At 36.0% G+C, this 22,787-nt stretch overlaps 1 protein-coding gene across 8 annotated transcripts in view; it reads left to right on the plus strand.

Annotated features, from left to right (window-relative positions):
- CSNK1G3 (casein kinase 1 gamma 3) overlaps positions 1 to 22,787 on the plus strand; it is a 67,255-nt gene that overhangs the window by 15,875 nt on the left and 28,593 nt on the right. For 6 of the 8 annotated variants that reach the window (XM_034409974.2, XM_034409973.2, XM_034409970.2 and 3 more), the window contains exons 5-8: positions 9,064 to 9,104; positions 17,888 to 17,957; positions 19,681 to 19,829; positions 21,332 to 21,566. In XM_034409974.2, coding sequence (XP_034265865.1) covers positions 9,064 to 9,104; positions 17,888 to 17,957; positions 19,681 to 19,829; positions 21,332 to 21,566 — 495 coding nt within the window. The remainder of the gene's footprint in view (positions 1 to 9,063; positions 9,105 to 17,887; positions 17,958 to 19,680; positions 19,830 to 21,331; positions 21,567 to 22,787) is intronic. The other 2 variants (XM_087886016.1, XM_087886015.1) reach the window with 1 other exon arrangement.

A 22,787-nucleotide genomic window follows, 5' to 3' on the forward strand; every position in this document is an offset into this window, starting at 1 on the left:
CTTTCTTTAAAATATCTTCAGCAAACATATATTTCTTGAATGGTTAGCTTTGAAGTTTATTATAGTTGGCATTACAGATGGATGATTGCTGGATACCCATGTCATAGCTAACTCCTCTTCCTCAGCACTTAAGTTTTGACCCTGATACTGGATATTGACAATATTTGCCAAAAAATGAGCTGGAGACAGTACTTGTCCCATTCGTTTTTTTAATGCTTGTAATTTAATTCTGTCCATGTGTAGTTCGGTTTTTAAGTATTCACTCAATTCCTTCCAAATTTCAACAGCATTAGCAATAAAACAGCTATTTTTCTGTATTTTGTTTAAAGCTTCAGAGATGGGTTTCAGGATGCTCAGCATATGTTCACCATTTCTCTTAAGCCCAGTGTTGAGGATTTTGGCCGTGACAGTATCTATTTTATCTCGATTTTCTTCACAAACTGTCATCAGAATAGGCCAGTTCTTGATATACTGCTCAAAACAGTCCACCACAGAGTTCCATCTAACATCTTGTGGGAGCATTAGCTTGGTTCCACCTGTCCTTTTCAGAGCTGCTGCAGCAAAATGATTGTTATGGAAGTATTTAGCAATTTCAACAACATTAGTCTTTATTTCTGGAACACTTAAGTCTTTGGCTAAGAGGTGCAGCAAATGAACAGTGCAACCATATGTTATTAGCTTTGTATTCCCTTCCTGCTCTTCTAAATTTCTTCTCATCTTGGATACATTTGCAGCATTGTCTGTGACCAAATGCGTACTAGACATTTGAATTTTTGTTCACATATTATTATAGTTTTTACTGCCACTTCTTGTAAGTATTCTGCTGTGTGTGCATTTCCTGACGTATCAATTGTTTGTGCAAGGAAGACTTTCCCTTCTTCTGTTATTATACAAGCACGTACAATAGGATCATTGTGGACATTACTCCACCCATCAATACTTAGGTTAACAATTCTACCTTCCAGAGCTGTTGCACATTGCTCCATTTCTCTGTCATACACTTTATCCAGCAGTTTCCCTGCAACATCTGCTCTGCTGGGTGGACTGTATCCTGGTCTCAGTGACTGAACCATATTAATGAAATGTGGGTTTTCAGTCAGATGGAAAGAAGAGTTCGTTGCATAAACAAACTGGGCAATTTTTTCATCAATTAATTCTTTTTCTAATCTGCTAGTTTTTATCACAAACTTATCTATGGTGGTTCCAGGAGGGAAGGGATTTTTCTTTCTTTTAGGTGATAGTGATATGTGGCTGTGGGTGTCTGATGATGATGATGCTAATGAAGCACTATCCTGGATGGATAACTCTGAAACTGCAGAACAGGAGGATGGTGATCTTGAAGGTGGATAGTTTCCAGAATCCATGAATTCCCCTAAACAAAAAAGTCAATGCTGTTATTTTATTGTTTATACAATTTCTGCTTATTGTACACAGCACTGCCCCAAAAGGTATATTTGCTTTTCTTCATAACTGTACCAAATGACAGTAACATGCAGTAATAATAAGAAATATAATTTTGCTCAAACATGAGAGTTCAAGGCAGTCTTTAGAAATATGATTCAATAAAAATGTTTACCAACCTGAAGATCCTGCCTGTTCAAATGTGTTTCTTTGGTCATCTTCATCACAGCACTTCTCATGATGTTGCCTCATTCGGGCCACCAGGCCTTGCATTTCTTTGTTGCAGTGTTTGCAGTTTGCACGCATGCCTGCCTTTCCGATAGGTAAAGGAACTTCATTAAAATATTGCCAAACTGGGTCTTACAGGTTTTTTTCCTCCAAGGAAAGAATGTGATAAACCTCAGGTCATACACACAAAAAGATCCAAAGACTTGTCTGTTTGTGGCTGTGCAGTATTGTGCTCAGAAAGTTTCACTTTCATTTTGTACTGCTTGTCTTCTTGCCCCTTCCTCCTCACACTTAGTTTCGCTTTCTTCTTGTGCAGATCTATTCCACTCCAAACAATCAGAAAACTATTGTTTCTATTCTATTCACTGAACTTCTTGAAACTTAGCAGTGAAGGGGTTGATTCTGTATTCATAGGTTTGTAGAACAATAGGATTAAGGTCTTTTTCTCAACTCTGCTCATGTTATAACATTTTTGCTGTGAAGAAGAGGCATGTGATCTCTGCTGAGTCAAATTCAGTTTTGAGAACTGCAAAAGTAAACCAAGCATCTGTGATAATATCTTGTAGGCAGAGAAACTGCCCAATAATCTTACAAAAACCTCTGGAAGAGCATGACATTGTGAATGGATTAATGGAATTTATTTACCAAAAAAATTAAACATATACAGCCTTATTCTACATAATTAAAAAACTAATCTTTATTTCATGATGGAATAACCTTTGGATGGTAATATATTTTCCTCAAAAAGCATTTTATTTAAAAAAAATCCTATTTAAATCAAAAAAATCTGATTTTTTTGATTTTTTTTAAAAAAATCATTGATTTTTATCCACCCTGTTCAGAACCAAGATGTACTAGTAGATGATATAATATTAAGTTTAGAAATTAGATTAGGTTAGGTTTACTACTATTTATTTAGTAGCAAACAGCTAGTTGGACAAGGGCCCTAAAGATATGCAGATTTTTGCAGTATTTAAGTCATTTTCCAAGAGAGTTTTACTTATGCACCAAACTCTTGATTTAGCAATTCATTTACTTATTTACCATTTATTGAGCAAATTTATCTTCCTATTCATTTTCAACCTTTGATTCCTGTTTCTTTTTTTAACTTTCGTTCTTATTGCTCGCTTTGTTTTCTTGCCTCTGTAGTGAAAAAGAAAATTTGTACTAAGCAGAGAGTCATTTTAGTGTAATAACTTATTGGACTTTGATTTATTCAAAGGTCTGTAACTAAACTTGGAGATCACTGATGGAATTCAAGTGAACTTTAGTCTCTGATCCAACCTACCTCACAGGGTTGTTATAGGATTAAAAGGAAGGGATAATTTTCAGTGGTGCAGATTAGATAGAAGTCTGTTAGAATTGCTTACAGAAATCTTCTGGAGAGTATATATTCCTTTCCTACATGAGCATCCTAGCAGAGACTCCAACAGAGACTCAGGTGCTCCTAATGTTAACCTAACCAGCATGGAAAATAAGGGATGTAATAAGTTATGCTTCAGAAAAAATTCTTTCCCTGTGATGTACATTATGGCTATTATCCAGTGGTGAAATCCAGTTTTTTTTATTACTGGTTTTGTGGGTGTGGCTTGGTGGGCGTGGTGTGGCTTGGTGGGCGTGGCGGGAAGGATACTGCAAAATCTCCATTCCCACCCCACTCCAAGGGAAGGATACTGAAAAATCCCCATTCCCCCCCACTCCTAGGGGAAGGATATTGCAAAATCTCCATTCCCACCCCACTCTGGGGCCAGCCAGAGGTGGTATTTGCCGGTTCTCCGAACTACTCAAAATTTCCACTATGGTTCTCTGAACTGCTCAAAATTTCAGTTAATGGTTCTCCAGAACCTGTCAGGACCTGCTGGATTTCACCCCTGCTATTATCTTATTATTATATGTACTGTATAACAATATGAAATCACAGCTACCAGTTCTTTAGTTGGGATTGGCTCATATACATATCATATTCTTCCCAAAATCTAGGATGTGCGGATCCAAGTAGTGTGGCCTTTTGTAATTGACAACTGTAAATATTGTCAATGCACAGGTTTTCTAAATGTCATCCAAGACCTTTTGATATGGCTTCCAAATGTGCTATATCATGCACAGTAAGAAAATAGTTAAATAAATACCCAAATAACACAAAAACCTTAAAATCAGAACCAACAGTAACAATAAAAAGACCCAACCCATAATTATGGTGAACGATAACTTTTCCAAAGCCCTCTGGAATAGCAGCCTTTTTCAATTTCTGGAAAGCTGGTGTGTGTGTGTGTGTGGTGGGGGCTGTCTAACTTATACAAGGAGTCTGTTCCAAAATATAAGTGCCCTAGTTGAAAAACTACTTTCTAGTCTCATCTTCCTTCACCTCATAACAATGGGATAGTATCAGCATATTCTTCTGAGAATATCTCTCCTTGGGCAGAGGAACACTGTGTGCAAAACCTATATAAGGTTTTATAAATAAGAATTAGTACTTCTTGGAAACCTAATGGTAACTTGCAGGTCCTGCAAGATTTTGTTGTAATCATCTACTGACAACCATAGTAAGCCCACTTATTACAAGTGGTGACACTACTTATTACAGTTAATAAGTTGTGACAGTCATCAAGTGAAGTGTTTTTGATTTTTGTTTTTGATTTTATTATATTTTTATACCGCCCTTCTCCCGAAGGACTCAGGGCGGTGAACAGCCATAATAAAATAATATATAAAACAAATTTAAAAACCATATTAAAATAATTCAATTTTGGCCGAATTTAAAATTCCCATTCTAAAACCCTTATAAAACCATATTAAAAACCCATATTTAAACCTGATTAAAATTATTGTCCCATCAGACCGGCTTGCTGGAATAACAGGGTCTTCAGCGCACGACGGAAGGCACGGAGGTCGGGGATCCTTCATATATCTGGGGGCAATTCGTTCCATAGGGCAGGAACCCCCACCGAGAAGGCTATCCCCCTGGGAGTCGCCAGTCGGTATTATTTGGCCAACGACACCCTGAGGAGGCCCTCTCTGTGGAAGCGTATCGGTCAGTGGGAGGCAGTCAGTGGCAGCAGGCAGTCCTGTAAATATCCAGGCCCTAACTTCCTTTCTTTCAAATCTTACCAATGGAGCCAGAATGATATAAACTGGATATATGCAACAGAACAAGCAAGAGTTTTTAATGTCTTGGTGTATTTTTTAATGCATCTGGTTTCTTTGAGTCCTTGGTGGAAAGATTTTATTGCCATGATAATTCAACAAACAAAGCTTCACAGGGCAAAAAACTCAATACATACTGCATATATTACTTGACAAACTACTCTTGACAGTGGTTCTTTCTACTTGACAAGTAGACTGTTGGACTGCCATATAGCTGTTTCAAACACTTTCATCAGACACTATGAATTACATAAACTTGCTTTAGAGGCAGAGTTCAGGAAATAAGATGCTTTGGTGTCTGTTTCAGTTCTTTATTTAATTGTTTTCACATATCCATGACCATTGCCCTTATGTCATCTCAGCTGAACAAAAACTGGGATATTGGAATCTTACTGCAAAAATTCTTTCTGGCTATTTAATAAAAGAGGTTTGCAAGCCCCACAATATTTTGCAGAATGCTGGTCTGCATGGAAAACTGAGGAACCGTTATTTATTACCTTTGTGGAGAATTTTCAAAGTGGTCTGGTACTTTGGATTTGAAGGCACAAAGATCCTATAGAGCGTATAGCAGACTTGAATGTAGCACTTTTCTACAACTTCCTGAACTAAATGTGCTACTGTACCTGGTATTACAGTATCAAGAGATAGTTACATGATCTCTGGAAAACATGCAGCTGCTTTAAGAAATATATGCTAGTAGAATTTAGTATTTTTATTTGGTATTCACTTTTAACTAAGCAAAACAGTTACCTATTTTTTTTTATAACAACTTTGTCTGATGGGTTGAACTGAGAGGAAGTGTATGACCCAAAGTGACTCGGTGAACTTCCATGACTAAAGACAGATTTAAACCAGGGTCTTCCCTTTGTTTGTCTAATACTTTATTCATTATACCATGGGTCTCCTTCTCCCTCTCCCTTCAGTCTTCAATATGAAGTGTTACAAAAGTCTGCTTTTGTTTTGTTTCTACTGTGTTCTATATCTCTTCCCCTCCTTGCTTACCTAGAAGTCATTAATATAAATAGCTGAATTCTTACATTGAACCTGATTGTAAGACTTCCTACTTTGACCTGGTAGAGATGCTATGTGTTTTATACAGTTAGTTTTTGCTTAACAAAATTCCAAGTTATGATAGCACCAAACAAATGATAGTTACAACCAAAGTTACAGTCATTGCAGTGGCCCTGCAATCATGCAATCATAATTTGGGCATTTGCGGCCTACTGGCTTTTAAAACCACAGTGTGCACTTCTGTATGCCCCAATCTCTGTCCTTTTGGCTGCCTACTCCTGCCGACCCACACTGCCTTATTTCAGTCTCAATCTATCCAATATTCCCATAGGCAACTCAATCTGCCTGCTGGTGCTCCACAGGCCAGGCATGGCTCACTGTCTTCTTCTAGTGACCGTTTGTAGCCTTGCAAAGGAGCTACTTATTCCATGGGGATGGCACCCCCTAGAAGGCAAGCATTTGTGAGCTTTGGATTATGACTCAAAATAGCCATAATCTAGTTGATGGTCCTCTGGTGAGCAGAGTCCTGGCACATCTTGGAGCTTGGAGGACCAGGTTATTGCCATGTACCTTGCATGGACCTGGCAGAGGTGTTCTTTCTTAGTGCTGAAATGGGAGGGAGGGAGGAAGGAAGCTAGCTCTGTCTCCTCATGTCTCCAGATTGTCTTGCCAGGCTGGTGACAGGGATGCTATTACTGAGTTTTCCTTAGGTTTTTAGACAGGAAAAGATAGATAACTTGTACTATATACATAATTTAAAGAAACTATGGATAATCTCAAATATTGAGGGCTGCAATACCTCCTTGGGACTTTATAGCTTTATGGCTTAAGGAAACAAAAGAGAGTTAAATACTGACATAGACATTGAACCTGATTCTAGACATTGAACCTAATTTTATACGTAGTTGTATAAAATTAAAATCAGCAATAATAAAGGCTTTTGGGGATCAGTTTTTTTCTTCTTTTCTATTCATAATTATAATACATGATCATTTAGTGAAGCTACTGTAAGTGGGAGGAAAGTTTAGACGATTAAAATACAGTACTATGAGGTCAGTTATTGTATCATGCAATAATTACAACCTCTTACCTATGAGATGGAGGTAACTATTTCTAATTGTTAATACAAAAAATCAGAATCAGAGTTGGAATTTCAGATGAACAAGTTGCTGTCAGTACCTTGATTCCTGCATTTAAATAAAGAATCATGGGACAATAACAAAATATACAGTACTGCACAAAAGTCTTACACCATCGTTAGATCTATTATTACATCAATGATATAATGACCATAATTATGTCTCAATCTCCTTATTAGAACACAACCAGAAAATACAATATTCAAAAACAAAAAGCAGGGGGCGGCTGAACAGCTTCCATTGACCAAAGTGGCAAGTATGTAGTGTGACCTCCCCTAAACTTGAGCAACAGCAAACACATGGCAGCTGTAAACTTAAATGGAATGCAATGCTATATGCTGTCATTGCTAACATCTATAGGTGTCCTACTGTTTGATGCCAAAATGACTGCTGTACAAAAAAGGTCTATTACACCAGGTTTGTTCAAAACATGCTTGAGCATTACATTGTACATACATATGTTGTATGACTGTAATTCTTTGGAAGTTTGCTAATAAGACAATTTTCAATCACATCATTCCAGTCAAAATGCCAAAGATCATAGAATGTGATAAACATGAAATCATATTTTTGCAAGGCCACTCTCAAAAACAAACTGGATATTCAAGATTTGCTATTCAAACTATTCAACAGACATTTGAGATCAAGAGAAGTCAAGGACAGAAAAAGGACTGGAAATCCAAGGAAACTTTCAAATTCTTATGAGAAGTTTCTTATAGTTTTTTCCTTGAAAGACTGGAAGAGGTTCAGCAAGGACCTGGCTCAGCATCTGGCAGCTTCATAAGGATGCCAAGTTGACCCCTTTACAATCAGAGAAGCTTGATTGGGAATGGAAGGTTAGCAGCCAAAAAACTTTTATATAAAGGGAATACGGTGAAAAGGCTAAGGTATGCTAAATCTCACAAAAACTGGAGTAAGGATCAGTGGAAAAGAATATTATGGAGTGATGAATCCAAATTTGAATTTTTTTTTTCAATATGTGAGAAGAAGAATTGGACAGAAATGAAGGAATGAGTGCTTGTGGCCTTCAGTGAAACATGGAAGAAGGTCTGTCCTGGTTTGGGCCTTTATTTTTTGCCAGTGGTGTTGGCAATATTGTCTGTATTGATGGGATCATGAATACTGAAAAGTACAGACAAGTTTTAATTCATTATGCCATTCCTTCTGAAAAACACCCAGAATGGGTGATTGGGAATGGGTTTATTTTTCAGCATGATAATAATTCCAAGTACACTGCTACTACAGTTAAATCATATTTAGCAAGGAAAACAGCTGACAGTCATGGACTGGCCTTCACAGACTTGAATATTATAGAGGCAGTATGGGATCACCTGAACAAGAAACAAGTAAAAGACAACCTGAATCTAAAGACGAACTCTGGGAAATGCTGAAAGAAGCCAGGTATAATATACCAGAAGATTACCTCAGAAAACCTCAGGACAATCTCCCCAAAAGAGTTCAAGATGTGCTTAGAGCCAAGGGAGGTCACACTAAATATTGACTTTTTGCCTGAAGAAGCCATTTTGTTCTAAAAACTGTACATATTTCCTGTATTTTCCATTTGAATCTTAATATAGAGAACAAAAAATTCATTAAAACAAAGTGGGTGGTGACCTAGGACTTTTGCGCAATACCGTACATATTGATAATATACTTGCTTGTTCTTCCATTTACATAATGGGAGAATTCTTCACCTGTGCCCCCCTTTCATTCATTCCTATGAATCCTAATATCCATATTTTGAAGCTTCCATATAACTCTGGAAACAAGGGGAAGAGAGAGGGCCTTTTGTGCATTATGGAAGAAAAGTGAGAATTAAAAACAATGTTTTAAGATATGCATTGCTGTTTTTTAACTATAAGGTAACATTTGAATGCATTAAATTGTTAGCTACTATGAGCATAGGTAAAAAATATTAAAATAATGTTCAGACATTGAAATAATAAGAAAAAGCAGAAGACTGAATTATATTAGTGTTTTTTGATCTATAAACTAATGCACGTCAGTTTTGTTTAAGCTATTAAATATGTTTTTGTTTTTTGCTATACATTCATTGAAGATAATTTGACTAATAGGATGAATTTACTTATATATATACAGAGAGATAAATTCTAACATTCCTGTTTTTCATTTTTTTAAGGAAAAAATTTGTATACTAATGAATATGTGGCAATTAAACTGGTAAGTTAACATTAGTTATTATTTGATATAAAAATGCACAATATTTTAATCTGTTTTCGAGAAGTTAAAAAAATCATTGAGCTTTTTCAAATAATTTCAGTGGAATACAGACTTTCTTCTTTTATGTGGATATCCCTCCCACATCACTCTTTTAGATTTTAAATTACAAGACTAAGATATAAATCATCTCAAATTATATACTTTAACATGAAAGTCATAATAAAGAAGCTCTGCTGATGTTGTACCATGTTACATAATAAGAGGTTTGCCTCATGAAATAATTCTGAAAGCTATATAATTTCATTATTCATATCTGAACAACTTATTTCTTAGGACTAGAAGAAAAGTATTTGTGTGATTTTAAAAAGTGAGACTATTTTCTTGTGAAGTACATTCTCCTTTATGCTTTCATAGCTTAATTAACTTTTCATTTCTATAAAGTTAAGAAAAGGCAACCCAGGAGTAATATTGTCTTTTCTTGCAGGATTGATAATTAAATGCTAAACAATATGGCACTGGACATTTTAATGTAGGAAATACAGAACACCTTTATCCCATATTTATAATTTAATGCAAAAGATGTAAATATTTCCAAAATTGCAGATTAGCCTAAACTCTTATCTCTGACTGTATAAAGAAAAAAATGATATCCAGGGGTGAAACGTTTGAATGTGCATGCTTATATTTAGAACTGCACAAAATATTTCAAGCCCCCAAACACATGGACCTAATAAGTGGGTGCACTGACTCTGATAGAAATATGCAGAGCTCAAAAATGGTATTTGAACTCAAAACTCAAAGCAGTTCTGGAGTGGTCAGTGTAACCTGTTTGAAATTCAAAGGCCCTGCTCTGAATTTCAAATGAAGCTTTTGAACTTGAAGCATGAATGTTTTACGCACCTTTGGCCTACATTCACATTCATCTGTCTGTTTATACTGTACAAAGAGAGTGATATATTGTATATGAGATAGTATAGAAAAGTTTTTAAAGATTTGGGGACAGGAGGAAGGTTATTGCTTATTATTGGAAGCAACCAATACTTTACTCTCTCTGATGAAATAAAAAGATGCATGTACTATGATAATAGTTTTGATGGTTCTTCTAGCAACCAATTGTTCATTGTGCGAATGTTATATGACTTCCTATTCAAATATTGAATATTGAATATTCAAATATTCAATATTGTAATTTTACACTGTTGAAATTTAATTTTTAAGTATCATATCTCATATACAGTATGTGTGAGATGCCTACACATTCACAAAGACACACATAAATGCACACTTATTGTTGTCTTTTTCTCAACAGTTTTCTTGTTTTCTCTTTATTCACTTTTCATAAATAAGTGAAGGCAATTTTTAAAGAAAACCTAAATAATGATTGGATAGAATAGTATCTGATTTCCATTATATAAACACATGCACATGGACACACAATTTGTGTATATGTATGTGTGTGTGTGTGTGTATACATATTATGTAGAGCATAGTAATTTCAAGTTTACCGAGACAGTTGAGTCAGTACTGAGCTGTTGGCAGCTTCCCAACTTTCCAGCATTTCTCCAAGCAATTTCTAGCAATTAAATGTACCATTAGTACAGTTTATGTTACATTTATGTTGACTCTTTACATGAAATTGTAACTGATAATGTCAACCACAGTATCCTTCTGGACTGGTTGTGGGGGTTAGGGAGTGGGAGGCACTGTGATTTAGTGGTTCACTGTCTTCCTTGGTGGTCAGTTCTAATCGGTGTTGAGAGAGAGAGAGATCATGTCTGTTGCGCCTCACATGCAGGGTGCCTCAGGACTCTGCTCTCTCCTCTCATATTCAATATCTATACGAAGCCACTGGGTTCGGTAATCCAGAAGTTGCAGGTATGATAAAACCACAATGCTACATCTCTATCCCAAGTGGCACTATGTATTGACCCAGTGTCTGGAAGCTGTATGGGTCTGTATGGAACAGAATAGACTTCAGTTCAGTCTTAACAAGACTTGAGTGGCTGTGGACTCCCTGGGTTGGGGATGTTGCTATCCTTGATCTTGGAGGGAACTATTCTTCCTCATTCAAGATAGATGCATAACTTGGAGGTCTTTCTCAGTTGCAGCTACTGTTTAGTTCATCTTTGTACAGGTCCATCTTGTAGGCCAGCTGTGTTCTTTCCTGACAATCACTCATGTCCTGATCACTTAGATTATTGCAATGAATAACATGCATCCAGAAGCTACAGCTGATTCAAAATCCAATAGCATGAGTAGTAATGGACACCTTTTGGGGTGTCCATATATATAATCACTGCTATGCGAACTGCATTGGCTGCTGATTGGCTTCTCAGTCCAATTCAGAGTGCTGTTTTTTTTATTTATTAAGCCCTGTATGGCATAGAGGCTGGATATCAGAGAAATTACTTGTCTCCAATTGTTTCTGACCATCCAATACATTTCGGCAAAGTGGCTGTGCTTCAGGTCATGTCCATTAAACATTGCCATCTTGTGGAACCTAGGAAATTGTGCCTTCTCTGTGTGTCTTCTACCATCTGAAACAGCTTCCCTCAAATATAAGGGCAGTGCTCTCTCTCCTAGGGTTCCAGAAAGCTTTGAAAACTTGTCTTTGGTTCCATGCCTGAAGTTGATGTCTATTATTTATTTAATGGAGCCTTCTTGTTTTGTTGATTTTGTTGTTTATTGTTGTTTTAGTCTGAGCTGACTAATTTAATGTTTTAGCTGTTTTATGTTTTTTTCTAGTTATGCATGCCTCCCAGGATCAACTGGAGTTGGATGGCCAATACATTTAATTAAAAATGGATGGATGGATGGATGGATGAATGAATGAAACAAACACAACATGAAATAAAGATAAATTCTTCAGATTGATTGATCAGAACTGCCATACTTAGAGATCTGGGTTATAATCCACCTTCAGATAAACTTGGCTATTTTTTTTTCACTTGCCTCAACTTCTCTCTCTCATGAGATAATATTTATAATGCCCCTGTTGCTGAGCAGTTTAATATAACTCTTATGATCTTGGTTTGCGTTTCGTTTGTAATTTTAAAGTATACTGTCTTTGTTAGGTGCTTTGATTCCTTTTTTGTTCAATGTTATCTGTTATCTTTTGTCCCTAGAAAAGTTTATAACCATTTTTTCCCTTGTGTTTTGGCTTCTGTCTGCTTTCTCTTTGGCTATTTTCATTTGAATTTAGGAGTCATATGTGCATGTGTTTATACAGTAGTGGCCAAAATTGTGGAACCCTTTTGGGAAAAGTGTATTTTTGAGATTTGATGGCTAATAATACCGTTTCTTTTGGAGTAGTATCATAAAATTATATATAAATGGAAATATAATTTAATCAAGAATGTAATGCAACAAAGTTTGTTCAATTATCTGTATTCAATGAAAAGTTATAGCCAAATAACCAGAAAAAGGAAGCACAATTTGCTTAGGTTGATATCAGGTAGCTTTCCTTCATCTGATTGTAACCAATGATCATAAGTGTTTAGAGAGCAAATCAGGTGTCATCTTGTTTTGGCAATGAGCCAATCAGATCACATTCAGTTATTAATGTCATGTATTGATGCTGAGAGGAAAGACATTTGTCAGTGTGTTACGTGATCGCTATCAAGTTGATTGGGGTTTTTTGTGTTCTTTCATTTAGTGAGCTTGTAAAATGTAATAAAATTAAAGTAATGATGCAAAGAGTTGACTGGTTGCCCAGAAAGCCATGTAAAATAGTATTATTAAGTGAATAAGGCTACAGTTATAAAGAAATTAGAAGAAAAATTAGAGGAAACATAACTAAAGGTGGCATTTCTAAGTTTTTGAAGAGGTATAAGGAGACTCAATCACTACAAAGTGACACTGGTAAAGGCAGAAAAAGATACACAACAGCAAGTGATGATAGAAGAATTAAGAGACTGGGCCTACATGACAGAAGAAACTTATCTGGGTGTATACAAGATGAAATGGCGCAATGCAATGTGAAGTTGAGTGCAAGGACTATTCAGCGCAGACTGCAGGGATTTGGCCTAAAATCTAGAATTCCACGAAAAAAACCATTTTTATCTCTCAAACAAAGGTTGAAAGCATTGCATTCTTGATTAAATTATCTTTCCATTGATATATAATTTTATGGTACTACTCCAAAAAAAAGTGGTGTTATTAGCCATCAAACTTCAAAAATATACTTTTACCAAAAGGTTTCCACAATTTTGGCCACTACTGTATGTGAGAGTGTGTATTAATCCCTTGTGGTTGGTAGCCCACTGGCCTTACAGTTAAGGTACACAAACTTTGTGAATAGTGTCCACATGCTCTTGTGATAAAGATTCATATCTTGAGCATATCTTGGATTGTTTTGCAGCCAATTTTGATATATGATGCCTTTCGGTCATTTTAGTAATTTTAAGCTTCTAGCTTTGTTTGGCTTTTACAAATATACATCTTGGGTTATATACTGTCCAGTTGAAGGTAATCTTTGTATTTTTTCTATATCTGTTTTTCATTCTGTATTAATCCTGCTGCAACTTGTATGGCTAGAATATATCTATTTTTTGGTGTTTCCTTTTATAATATATTGGCAGTCAGCTATCTACTTAGTTGGAAAGTGAAATCTTCCAGTGTTGTCTTTGGATTAAAACATTTTGTCAAAAAGAGGAATCTCTTTTCCTGCATATGTTCAAGCTTAAGTATAACTTCCAGAAGTTTCTAAGATGTTGAAATGTTAGCCAGCCTCTGTATTAGTTATGCTAAAGACTTCAAATAGCCTTATGCCTCCATTATTGCTATAAACCTTAGAAGCCCAAATTACTTTCCAGTCAGTAAAGGCATTATTTGAACTTCTTTATGCCATTTAAGCAGTAATGAGTTTACTTTCTTTTTATTATTGAATAAGGGTGGAATTTATGGTTGATTTGCTGAATAAAGTGCTTCTTTTAATGAAATGGGAAAAGAGTGGAGACGTGAAAGCATAAAATAAAAATGCAATGTTTTTCCTTAACATTTTATTTTTGTTATGGTTAACTTGAAAGAAAAAGATTAACACATTTTTCTAAAATGTTATGCTTTAAATCAGGGGTGTCAAACTCAAGGCCCGGGGACCAGATCCAGCCCGTGGGGTTCTTAGATCTAGAAATACTGGAAACACTGAAGAACCAGCCTGCAGTGCATCTGCCAGAGAAAATGGAGCTCAGAAGGGCCGTGACGGGCTCCTGCAACCCTCTGCCAGTGAAACGGAGCTCAGGAGCCCGTTTTGCCGGCAGAGCGCTTGGGCCACCACAGGCGTTGAGTGTGATGTTGAGCTGGTCACGCCCACCATGGCCCCCTGAGGTCAAACACAACCCGGCCCTCAATGAAGTTGAGTTTGACACCCTGGTTTAGATAATTACCCTTCAATATTTCAGACAGTTGCTTTCTTGATATTTAATATAAAACAGGTTTTAAACTAGAAACTGCTGCCAATAAGGTAGGAAAAAAATGGCCGACATCCACCCACCCACAAGTCGAATAAATAGGTCTTTAAACCCCCTTTAAAGGGTTATCAAATCTTCACAAAAATAAAAAGAACAAGGAAGCCAATTCCAACATCATGGAGTCAGGTGCCTGCAATCTAGAAGCTGTATCTGTAGAGAATTTCTAATCTATATAAAAAAGGCCTTGCTCAACTGTAGGAAGAGAATGATTGTAGAGAAAGAAGCAGGCAAATTCTGATGGGTTTGTGTCCAGAAGCTCTTAAATAAAAGCATCAGTATGCTGGATGCTGGCTTGAAATGGTAATTGGTGGAGTAATGAGTCATAAGTATAGCATGGAAGGTTTAGAAATACCAAGGTGTAGTATTCTGGATTCAAAGGATGGAGGGAGAAGTCAGGAGCATCTGCAAAAAGATGACTGCGCTAATCTGAGTTTGAAATAACCAAGGTGAAACAACCAGAAAAAAATGCCAGATTTCTCAGTTAGAAACTCCCTGATCCTCGCTCCCTGACAAAAATATACAACTTTCTTTGTGAGAATCATAAATTGGAAGAGAATTGACAGAACGTAAGGCTCCAGTGGAGGAAACTGGAATAATTTGGGAATCAGTGGAGTGGATGGGAAACACAATAAAGAATGAAAGGGACCATCAGGTTGAAACATACCAATCTCTCTATACAGTGAGGTGATAAACTTGACGGCCGACTTGACGGCTGTGACTGGGAGGATTTTTCATCAGGTTCGCCTGATTCGCCAGTTGCGTCCCTTTCTGGATCGGGACACCTTACGCATGGTGACTCATGCCCTCGTCACCTCCCGCCTGGACTATTGTAACACTCTCTACATGGGGCTCCCCTTGAGGAGCACCCAGAGGCTCCAACTGGCGCAGAGTGCGGCCACGCGGGTGGTAATGGGAGCGACTTGGCGTTCCCATGTAACACCCCTCCTGCGTGAGCTGCACTGGCTCCCAGTGGTCTTCCGGGTGCGCTTCAAGGTTTTGGTTACCACCTTTAAAGCGCTCCATGGCTCAGGACCTGGGTACTTGCGGGACCGCCTACTACCACCAATAGCCTCCCACTGGCCGGTACGCTTCCATAGAGAGGGGCTCCTCTGGGTGCCGTCGGCCAAACAATGCCGACTGGCGGCCCCCAGGGAGAGAGCCTTCTCTGTGGGGGCACCTACTATCTGGAACGAGCTCCCGCCGGAGATGCGGAGGATCCCGGATCTGCGCACCTTCCACCATGCTCTAAAGACCTTTTTATTTCACCAGGCGGGTCTGGCCTAATTTTCTCCCTCTTTTATAAAAGAATTTTTAATTTTTTTAGTATTTTATATATTCAAATTTTAAAATTGGTTTTAAATTGATTGGGGTTTTATTTTGTCTGGGCCAAAACTATTTAATTTGATTTTAATTCTGCTTTTAAATTTTGTATGTATGGATTTTATTGTTGGCTGTTCACCGCCCTGAGTCCTTCGGGAGTAGGGCGGTATAGAAATAAAATAAAATAAAATAAAATAAATAAAAAAATAAATAAATAGATGGATGGATGGATGGATGGATATTGAAGATGAAATGTTAATAAGACATTTCAATATAGCTGATTATGTGTATCATCAAAGACTTCAAAAGACTAAGAGATCTGAATATCATCAGCATTGGGTGAGAATTAATTCTCACAGTGATAAGCCTAGCAGTAATTACCAAATGCAAGTAATCATTGGACAATCATGAGTAAGGCACACAAAGGAAGAATATTGAGGGTAAACAAACAAAATAGATTTCAGGACTAATTCTCAAGGGTGCCACACAATATGTATTTTTTAAAGTACAGTATAATTTTGCATTTGCAGTAAAAGATAAATTCAGTTAATAAAAGATTCATCACCGTATATTATTTTACAGATGAATCTAGTTATAGTATGCATAGCAAAACATACCTATAAGTGTACCCTGTTTCCCCGAAAATAAGACATCCCCTGATAATAAGCCCAATCGGGCTTTTCAGTGGATGCGCTAAATAAACTTTCCCCTCAAATAAGCCCTAACTGAAAATATTTAAACGCAGTGCTGGAAATCAGATAAGATGGCAAGAGGAGCCCCATCTTGCTCCACCTGCCCCAAAATAATAAGACCTCCCCGAAAATAAGGCCAAGCGCTTATTTCGGGGTTCAAAAAAATATAAGACGGTCTTATTTTCAGGGAAACATGATACTAAAAAAAGTACTTCTTGCATTTCAATTCTGCCCCCTCCCCCAATTGTTTTCTTCTATTTCAAATTTTCTGGAGATTTTCACTCTGCCTCAGGGAGTTTTTTTCTCTTTTGTATGCTCCTAAATATTGTTCAAGTCTGCTCTGGAAAGTTGTAGAATATTTCTTTAATGACTTTAGGTATTGAATTAGAATGTTAATATATCCTGAAGTATAAAGACAATAAAAATTCTGATATTTAAATACTTGATACAGAACAAAATCTGATAAGGTAGACCTGTGTGAAGAGATTACTCTTTTTTAAAAAAACCAAAACAAACCTAAACTATATAACAGTAGGTATCTTCTAAATACTGCAGTACAAAACTTTCCAGAAAGTAGGTACTATTACAGAGAAAGTCTGTCTGAAGTTGTGAGACAAATCACATGACTGCATCTGATAATTTTAGCCACTGCCCAGTCTGTTTCCAGAAAGGCAGTTTAAGCCTTTACTGAATATGCAAAGCTTTGAACCTGGCTCAGTAGCTACTAAGTAGGTCACACAGTTGATTCAACACTGTGTAGTATGGGCATGCCTAGGTACGTCAGCAACTTGTGTAGACCCATATAAGTCGTATTGCAGTAATTTAAACATGGTGATGGTGGCTAGCCTATTCTTCTCCAGAAAAGTGGAAACACATTTACCAATCAGAGCTGGTAATACATGCTTATAGCCGTAGAGGTCACTTTACCCTGCAGTAAGATTGATGAGTCTTTGAATATTTCAGACAATATCCTTGTTCTATAGGAGGTATATGGTGCCAACTAGAATAAATATATATCACATGCTGACAGGGGAATTCTGGAAGCTGAAGTCCACATAGTTGCTGAGATTAGAAACACTGTGTATGTGCTATATATTTTGTAGTTATTTAGGCATGCATCTGATTAATATATTAAGAGCGCTTAGGCATTCTTTCTCCCATGGAGAAAGTAACAGAGCAATACTAGTGTAGCAAATAAATTACGTATCTGCAAATACATCTATTTCTGTCTGCCTCTTTTTATTATCAGTATTGTATTAGTGTAGATTTTCACTTTCAAAACATTTTTTTTTTGTTTTTCCAGGAACCAATGAAGTCAAGAGCACCACAACTGCACTTGGAATACAGATTCTACAAGCAGCTAGGGTCTGGAGGTAAGTATAATTTGTAGCGGAATATAAATTGTTATTGAAACAAACTTGTATTGGTATATATATACCTGTATACTAGTACTGGTTTACACCACTGACTGTATCTTTGTCAGAAATATGAGAAAGTTTTCTTGATAAGTCCTCTCAGACCCTGTAAATGTGATAAAGCAGTCAGGCTAGCTTTTGTCCTTTCCTTGACAGGCAAGATTTGATCAGTTCTTACTCAGCCTTTTATTCTTAAGTCAACTTGCAGTTGAAAGTTAAATAACTTCATTAATTAATTATTTCTAATTGTATTGCTTTAAATATATTTTAATTATTTAAAGAACAGTTTTGTTTTATCAATATTTTACTATGCAATGTCTGTATTAAATTGGGAACTTGTCATTTAGATTATGAAAGTTTATTAACTATAATATTTTTGCTGTACTAGACAGTGAAACATTTAATGATATGTATTATTGATACATAGCAAATTACATATTTGACTGCAGTGACATTTAGCATTTGCCTAATAAGGTATTCACAGGTAAAGCCACCCATCAAAGTACCCTTGTCTTCATAATTTTCAAACTGCCTTGTAATTGAAAAAAGAGTTAATGTGCTTTAATCATATGTGGCTATAGGTTTGATCCTACATACATAAAGTGAACATTTAATTTTTTAAAAAGCTAAAGTAAGCTTTGATAAGGCATCACCTATTTAAATAAGATGCTCTATCTCTCATGGGCAGAGCTAGTTAAAAATTTACAAGCATTTTATAAAGATTTCCCATGACTAGTATTATAAAAGTCATCTTTGTGGGATAAGGTTTTATAACAACAAATTTATAATAAATGAAGATTTCACTGATTTTAAAATGGACCTGTTTGCTATTTTAGATACTAATGAAAGGTGAAAATATTTTGATTTGGAAATACTTACAAATTAACATAGTTTGAGATCCTCGACGCTTTTAAATTAAGTATATCTACTGGTGAGGCTTGCTGCAAAAAGCATTAGATATTTCCTTCATTTCTGTTAAAGTAGTCTCATTAAAATTTTTATCTACCATGTTTCGCTAAAAATAAGACCCTGTCTTACATTTGTTTGAACCCCAAAATAAGCGCTTGGTCTTATTTTCAGGGAGATCTTATTATTTTGGGACGTATGAAGCAAGATGGGGCTCCTCTTGCTGCCTTACCTGATTTCCAGCTCTGCATTTAAATATTTTTAGGGAGAGGTTTATTTTAGCGCATACACTCAAAATCCCAATTGGGCTTATTATCAGGGGATGTCTTATTTTCAGGGAAACAGAGTATAATGAAATGGGAATTTGTTACAGTGAAATTTGAGAAGATACAGTTAGGAAAAATAACAACCTAAGGTTATGCTTTTGTACAGATTTTTTCTAGATTCATTATTTGATTAAAATATTAAAAGAATTAATAATGTGAAATTGGTAGTTTGTATAGTTAATAAACCCATTAACATATCTTTGTACTGAATATTATGTTCTTCCATATATTTAAGCTTTTCACTTGATATTGTTTCTATGGAAATAGTTAAATAACAGACTGAGACTGAACCGTTACAAAATTCCATAAAGGGATGTTGTTGCCTGTTGTGTTTTTTATAACTAAGCAAGATAAATTTTCATTTGTAAATGTATCTAAGATAAAGCAAAGTCTGTTTAGGAACTGAATGCAACTAAATGTTATGTATACCATTTGTTTTCACTGTTTAGATGGAATACCTCAGGTTTATTATTTTGGCCCTTGTGGCAAATACAATGCCATGGTGCTGGAACTACTGGGACCTAGTTTGGAAGATTTATTTGATTTGTGTGATAGGACTTTTTCCCTGAAAACTGTACTTATGATAGCCATACAACTGGTGAGTAGAGCTTCTCTATAAATTGTCTTCTGTACCTTATACTTAAATAATATAAAAATATCAAGAATGCACAAAAAGTGTATCATTATTGGGTTCCTGGTGTTTTTTGAGCTGATGTTTCATTACCAGTCTAGGTAACATCAGTAAATGGGAGAGAGGCGTTTGCTAACTGTTTATAAGTGGTAGGTTATGTTATCTGCTTTGATTTGGACATTATTTTTCCTTGATTGATTTTGGGGCTTTATTATTGTAAACAATGGAGACATGTTTGACTTTGAGGTTGCTTTCATTTAAAAAAAATAGAGTGGGATGTTATCTTTTACTTTGTAGTTTCTCTTTAACTGGTTCTGGTTCCTTATCTGGGTATTGATTAATAGGTGTGTGATGAAAAAGGATGTGTTTGTCTTTTTCTTTTAGGTTTGGTTGGTTGTTTGCTTTCTTAAAAGGTTTGTACATGGAACTTATTTCAATATATCTTTTAATGGGTGATTAATTAGGGTTCTATGCTTTTAGGAATTCTCTATCATGTTTTTAATCTGGTTTAATCTAATATGTTTACAGTTTTCCAATTCAAAAAGTGGGTTGAACTTGTCTGTTGTGAAACTAAGGAGTTTTTATCATGTCTTCTAACTGCCAGTTGACATTCATGGATATTTTCTCTCAATTTTCTGCCCCACATAATAGTTTTCATAGTTCTTGCATTATATATTGTTGGTCTTTGGGTTTTGCTTAAGTAGCTTTGGATAGTATTGTTTGTTTATGGCTACCAGAATGTGTAGACGTTATTATATTTTTTTGGTAGTTTCTGAGATGTTGGATATATGATAAAGGTATCTTTGCATAGGTTTAGAAGGTAATATGTTGTTGGTTCTGTGTTGCACTCGTGTCTATCCATATAGCCAACAATCCATAAAAAAGGATAACTATAAGTAAAAATAATGGAAAGTTTACTAGTGAAATAAATTTGAATTATAGTGTGATTCTGCAGGAAGTGCCCTTTTTACGCATGAAGAGTACAAGTGTAGCAGAATATTCTCAAATCTATGGATATCTGACAGTCAGTTAATTTACAAGACATTTGAACAAAGCTTTTTTCTTCTGTGTCTATTTTTTCTTCAGTGTTTTAAAGCTTAAAAATACCTTTGTTGTATGAACTATCATTAACAACACATAATGGCAACCAGTGTATAATTTAATGAAGGAATATTTTTTCAAAGGTACTGTCTTTAATGGATAGGTATATATCATCAGCTTTTTTGGGGGGCAGGCAGGCGTATGGCAGGTGTTAGCCAGGGATCACCAAGGTGGCTAGCTGCCTCTGTATATCACCAGCTGTATTTATATTATGAAGCAAAATAAATTAATATTAGGAAAGTTTTCATTTTTAATTTCATTCATGAAAAATCTTGAATTCCAAGACAGGAAAACACAGTAACTCCTTCATTTTTTTTATTACTAAAGATATGACTATTTTAATTTTAATCTTTCATTCTGTTTGATAGATTTCACGAATGGAATATGTTCATTCAAAGAACTTAATATACAGAGATGTAAAACCTGAAAACTTCTTAATAGGACGACCAGGAAACAAAACTCAACAAATTATTCATATTATAGATTTTGGTTTGGCAAAAGAGTATATAGATCCAGAAACAAAGAAGCACATACCATATCGAGAACACAAAAGCCTTACAGGAACTGCTAGATACATGAGTATAAATACACATTTAGGAAAAGGTATGTATGTATGTATGAACATGAACACAGCAGCTTAGCAGCTTGTATATTTATAATTTTTTTATAAACTTAATCTATTTCCTTCAAACATATGTGTAAGAGTATGGATATAATTCTTTAATGTTATCGGTGCATGGCCAAATCCTAATTATTAATGTAAGTTTTTAATAAACTGTCAAGTTCAGTTATATTCTTCTTAATGAAAATTTAGCTCTAAACAGCTTGTATAGCTCCTCAGCTTTTCATAATGCAGCATTATTTATTAGATTTAAATAGCCATCCACCTCACATATAACAGCTCTGTGTAGAAAACATAATTGCAGGTAGTCCTTGATTTACGAACGTAGTGGAGCCTGTCCATTATGGTCATAAGTCGTGACAGTTGTAAATTAGGTCATCATATGACGAACCTGATAGTATGATTTTGTTTGCAGCAGTCGTTACATGAATCATATTGGTCATTTAATGAATTCATAATAGTTAAGTGAACATCACAGTTGTAAAGTGAGCCTGTTGTTTGCTGTGGGATGTTTTTGCCAAAAACTGTTTTCAACAAAAATGTAAATCAGGATCATGTAACTGTAGGATGCTGCAAATGACTGTGAATGTGGGCTGGTTTCCAAGCCCCCAAAATGCGGTCACATGAGATGAGTCTGGCTGTTGGAACTTTGGAACTGGGTTGTAAGTACCTTTTGGGGAGTTTGTTGTAACTTTGAACAGTTGTTATATGACCGGTCATAAGTTGAGAACTACCTGTAAAGCATCAGTAGAAAATAAAACACATTAGAAAACAAGAGAAAATAGCTATCAAGGAGAAATCAATGGTCCCAAACCTGAAAAATGGCACTTGTGTCAGTTCTTCCATATTTTCATAATAACAATTTATATAGATTTAAAGAAGGTTTACAATTTTCTCTTCGTACTTTAGCTTATAGATTGCTGGGAAAACTTGTTAAAATGTTGGAGAAAACAGTTTCTCCCTCTCAGAGGAAAAACGTCAGTCAGGATGGGTTAGCGTCCCGTCTAGCCAATGACCGAGCACTTTCCAAAGACAAAACTCCGCCCTCCGAAGGAGCCCCAGTTCTTCGTCTCGGTCTTCGCTAAGACAGGACGTGTCCTCCTTTGACTGAGATTTTTCCTCGCCTTTTGACTGCCTTCTATTGTGATTGCCATCTTCTATCTGACCGCAAGTACTTCTCGCTCCTGCAGGCTTTGTGCCTT

The sequence above is a fragment of the Pantherophis guttatus genome, chromosome 2 (genome assembly GCF_059756535.1).
Source record: "Pantherophis guttatus breed Tessera chromosome 2, ASM5975653v1, whole genome shotgun sequence".
Classification (NCBI taxonomy): domain Eukaryota; kingdom Metazoa; phylum Chordata; class Lepidosauria; order Squamata; family Colubridae; genus Pantherophis; species Pantherophis guttatus.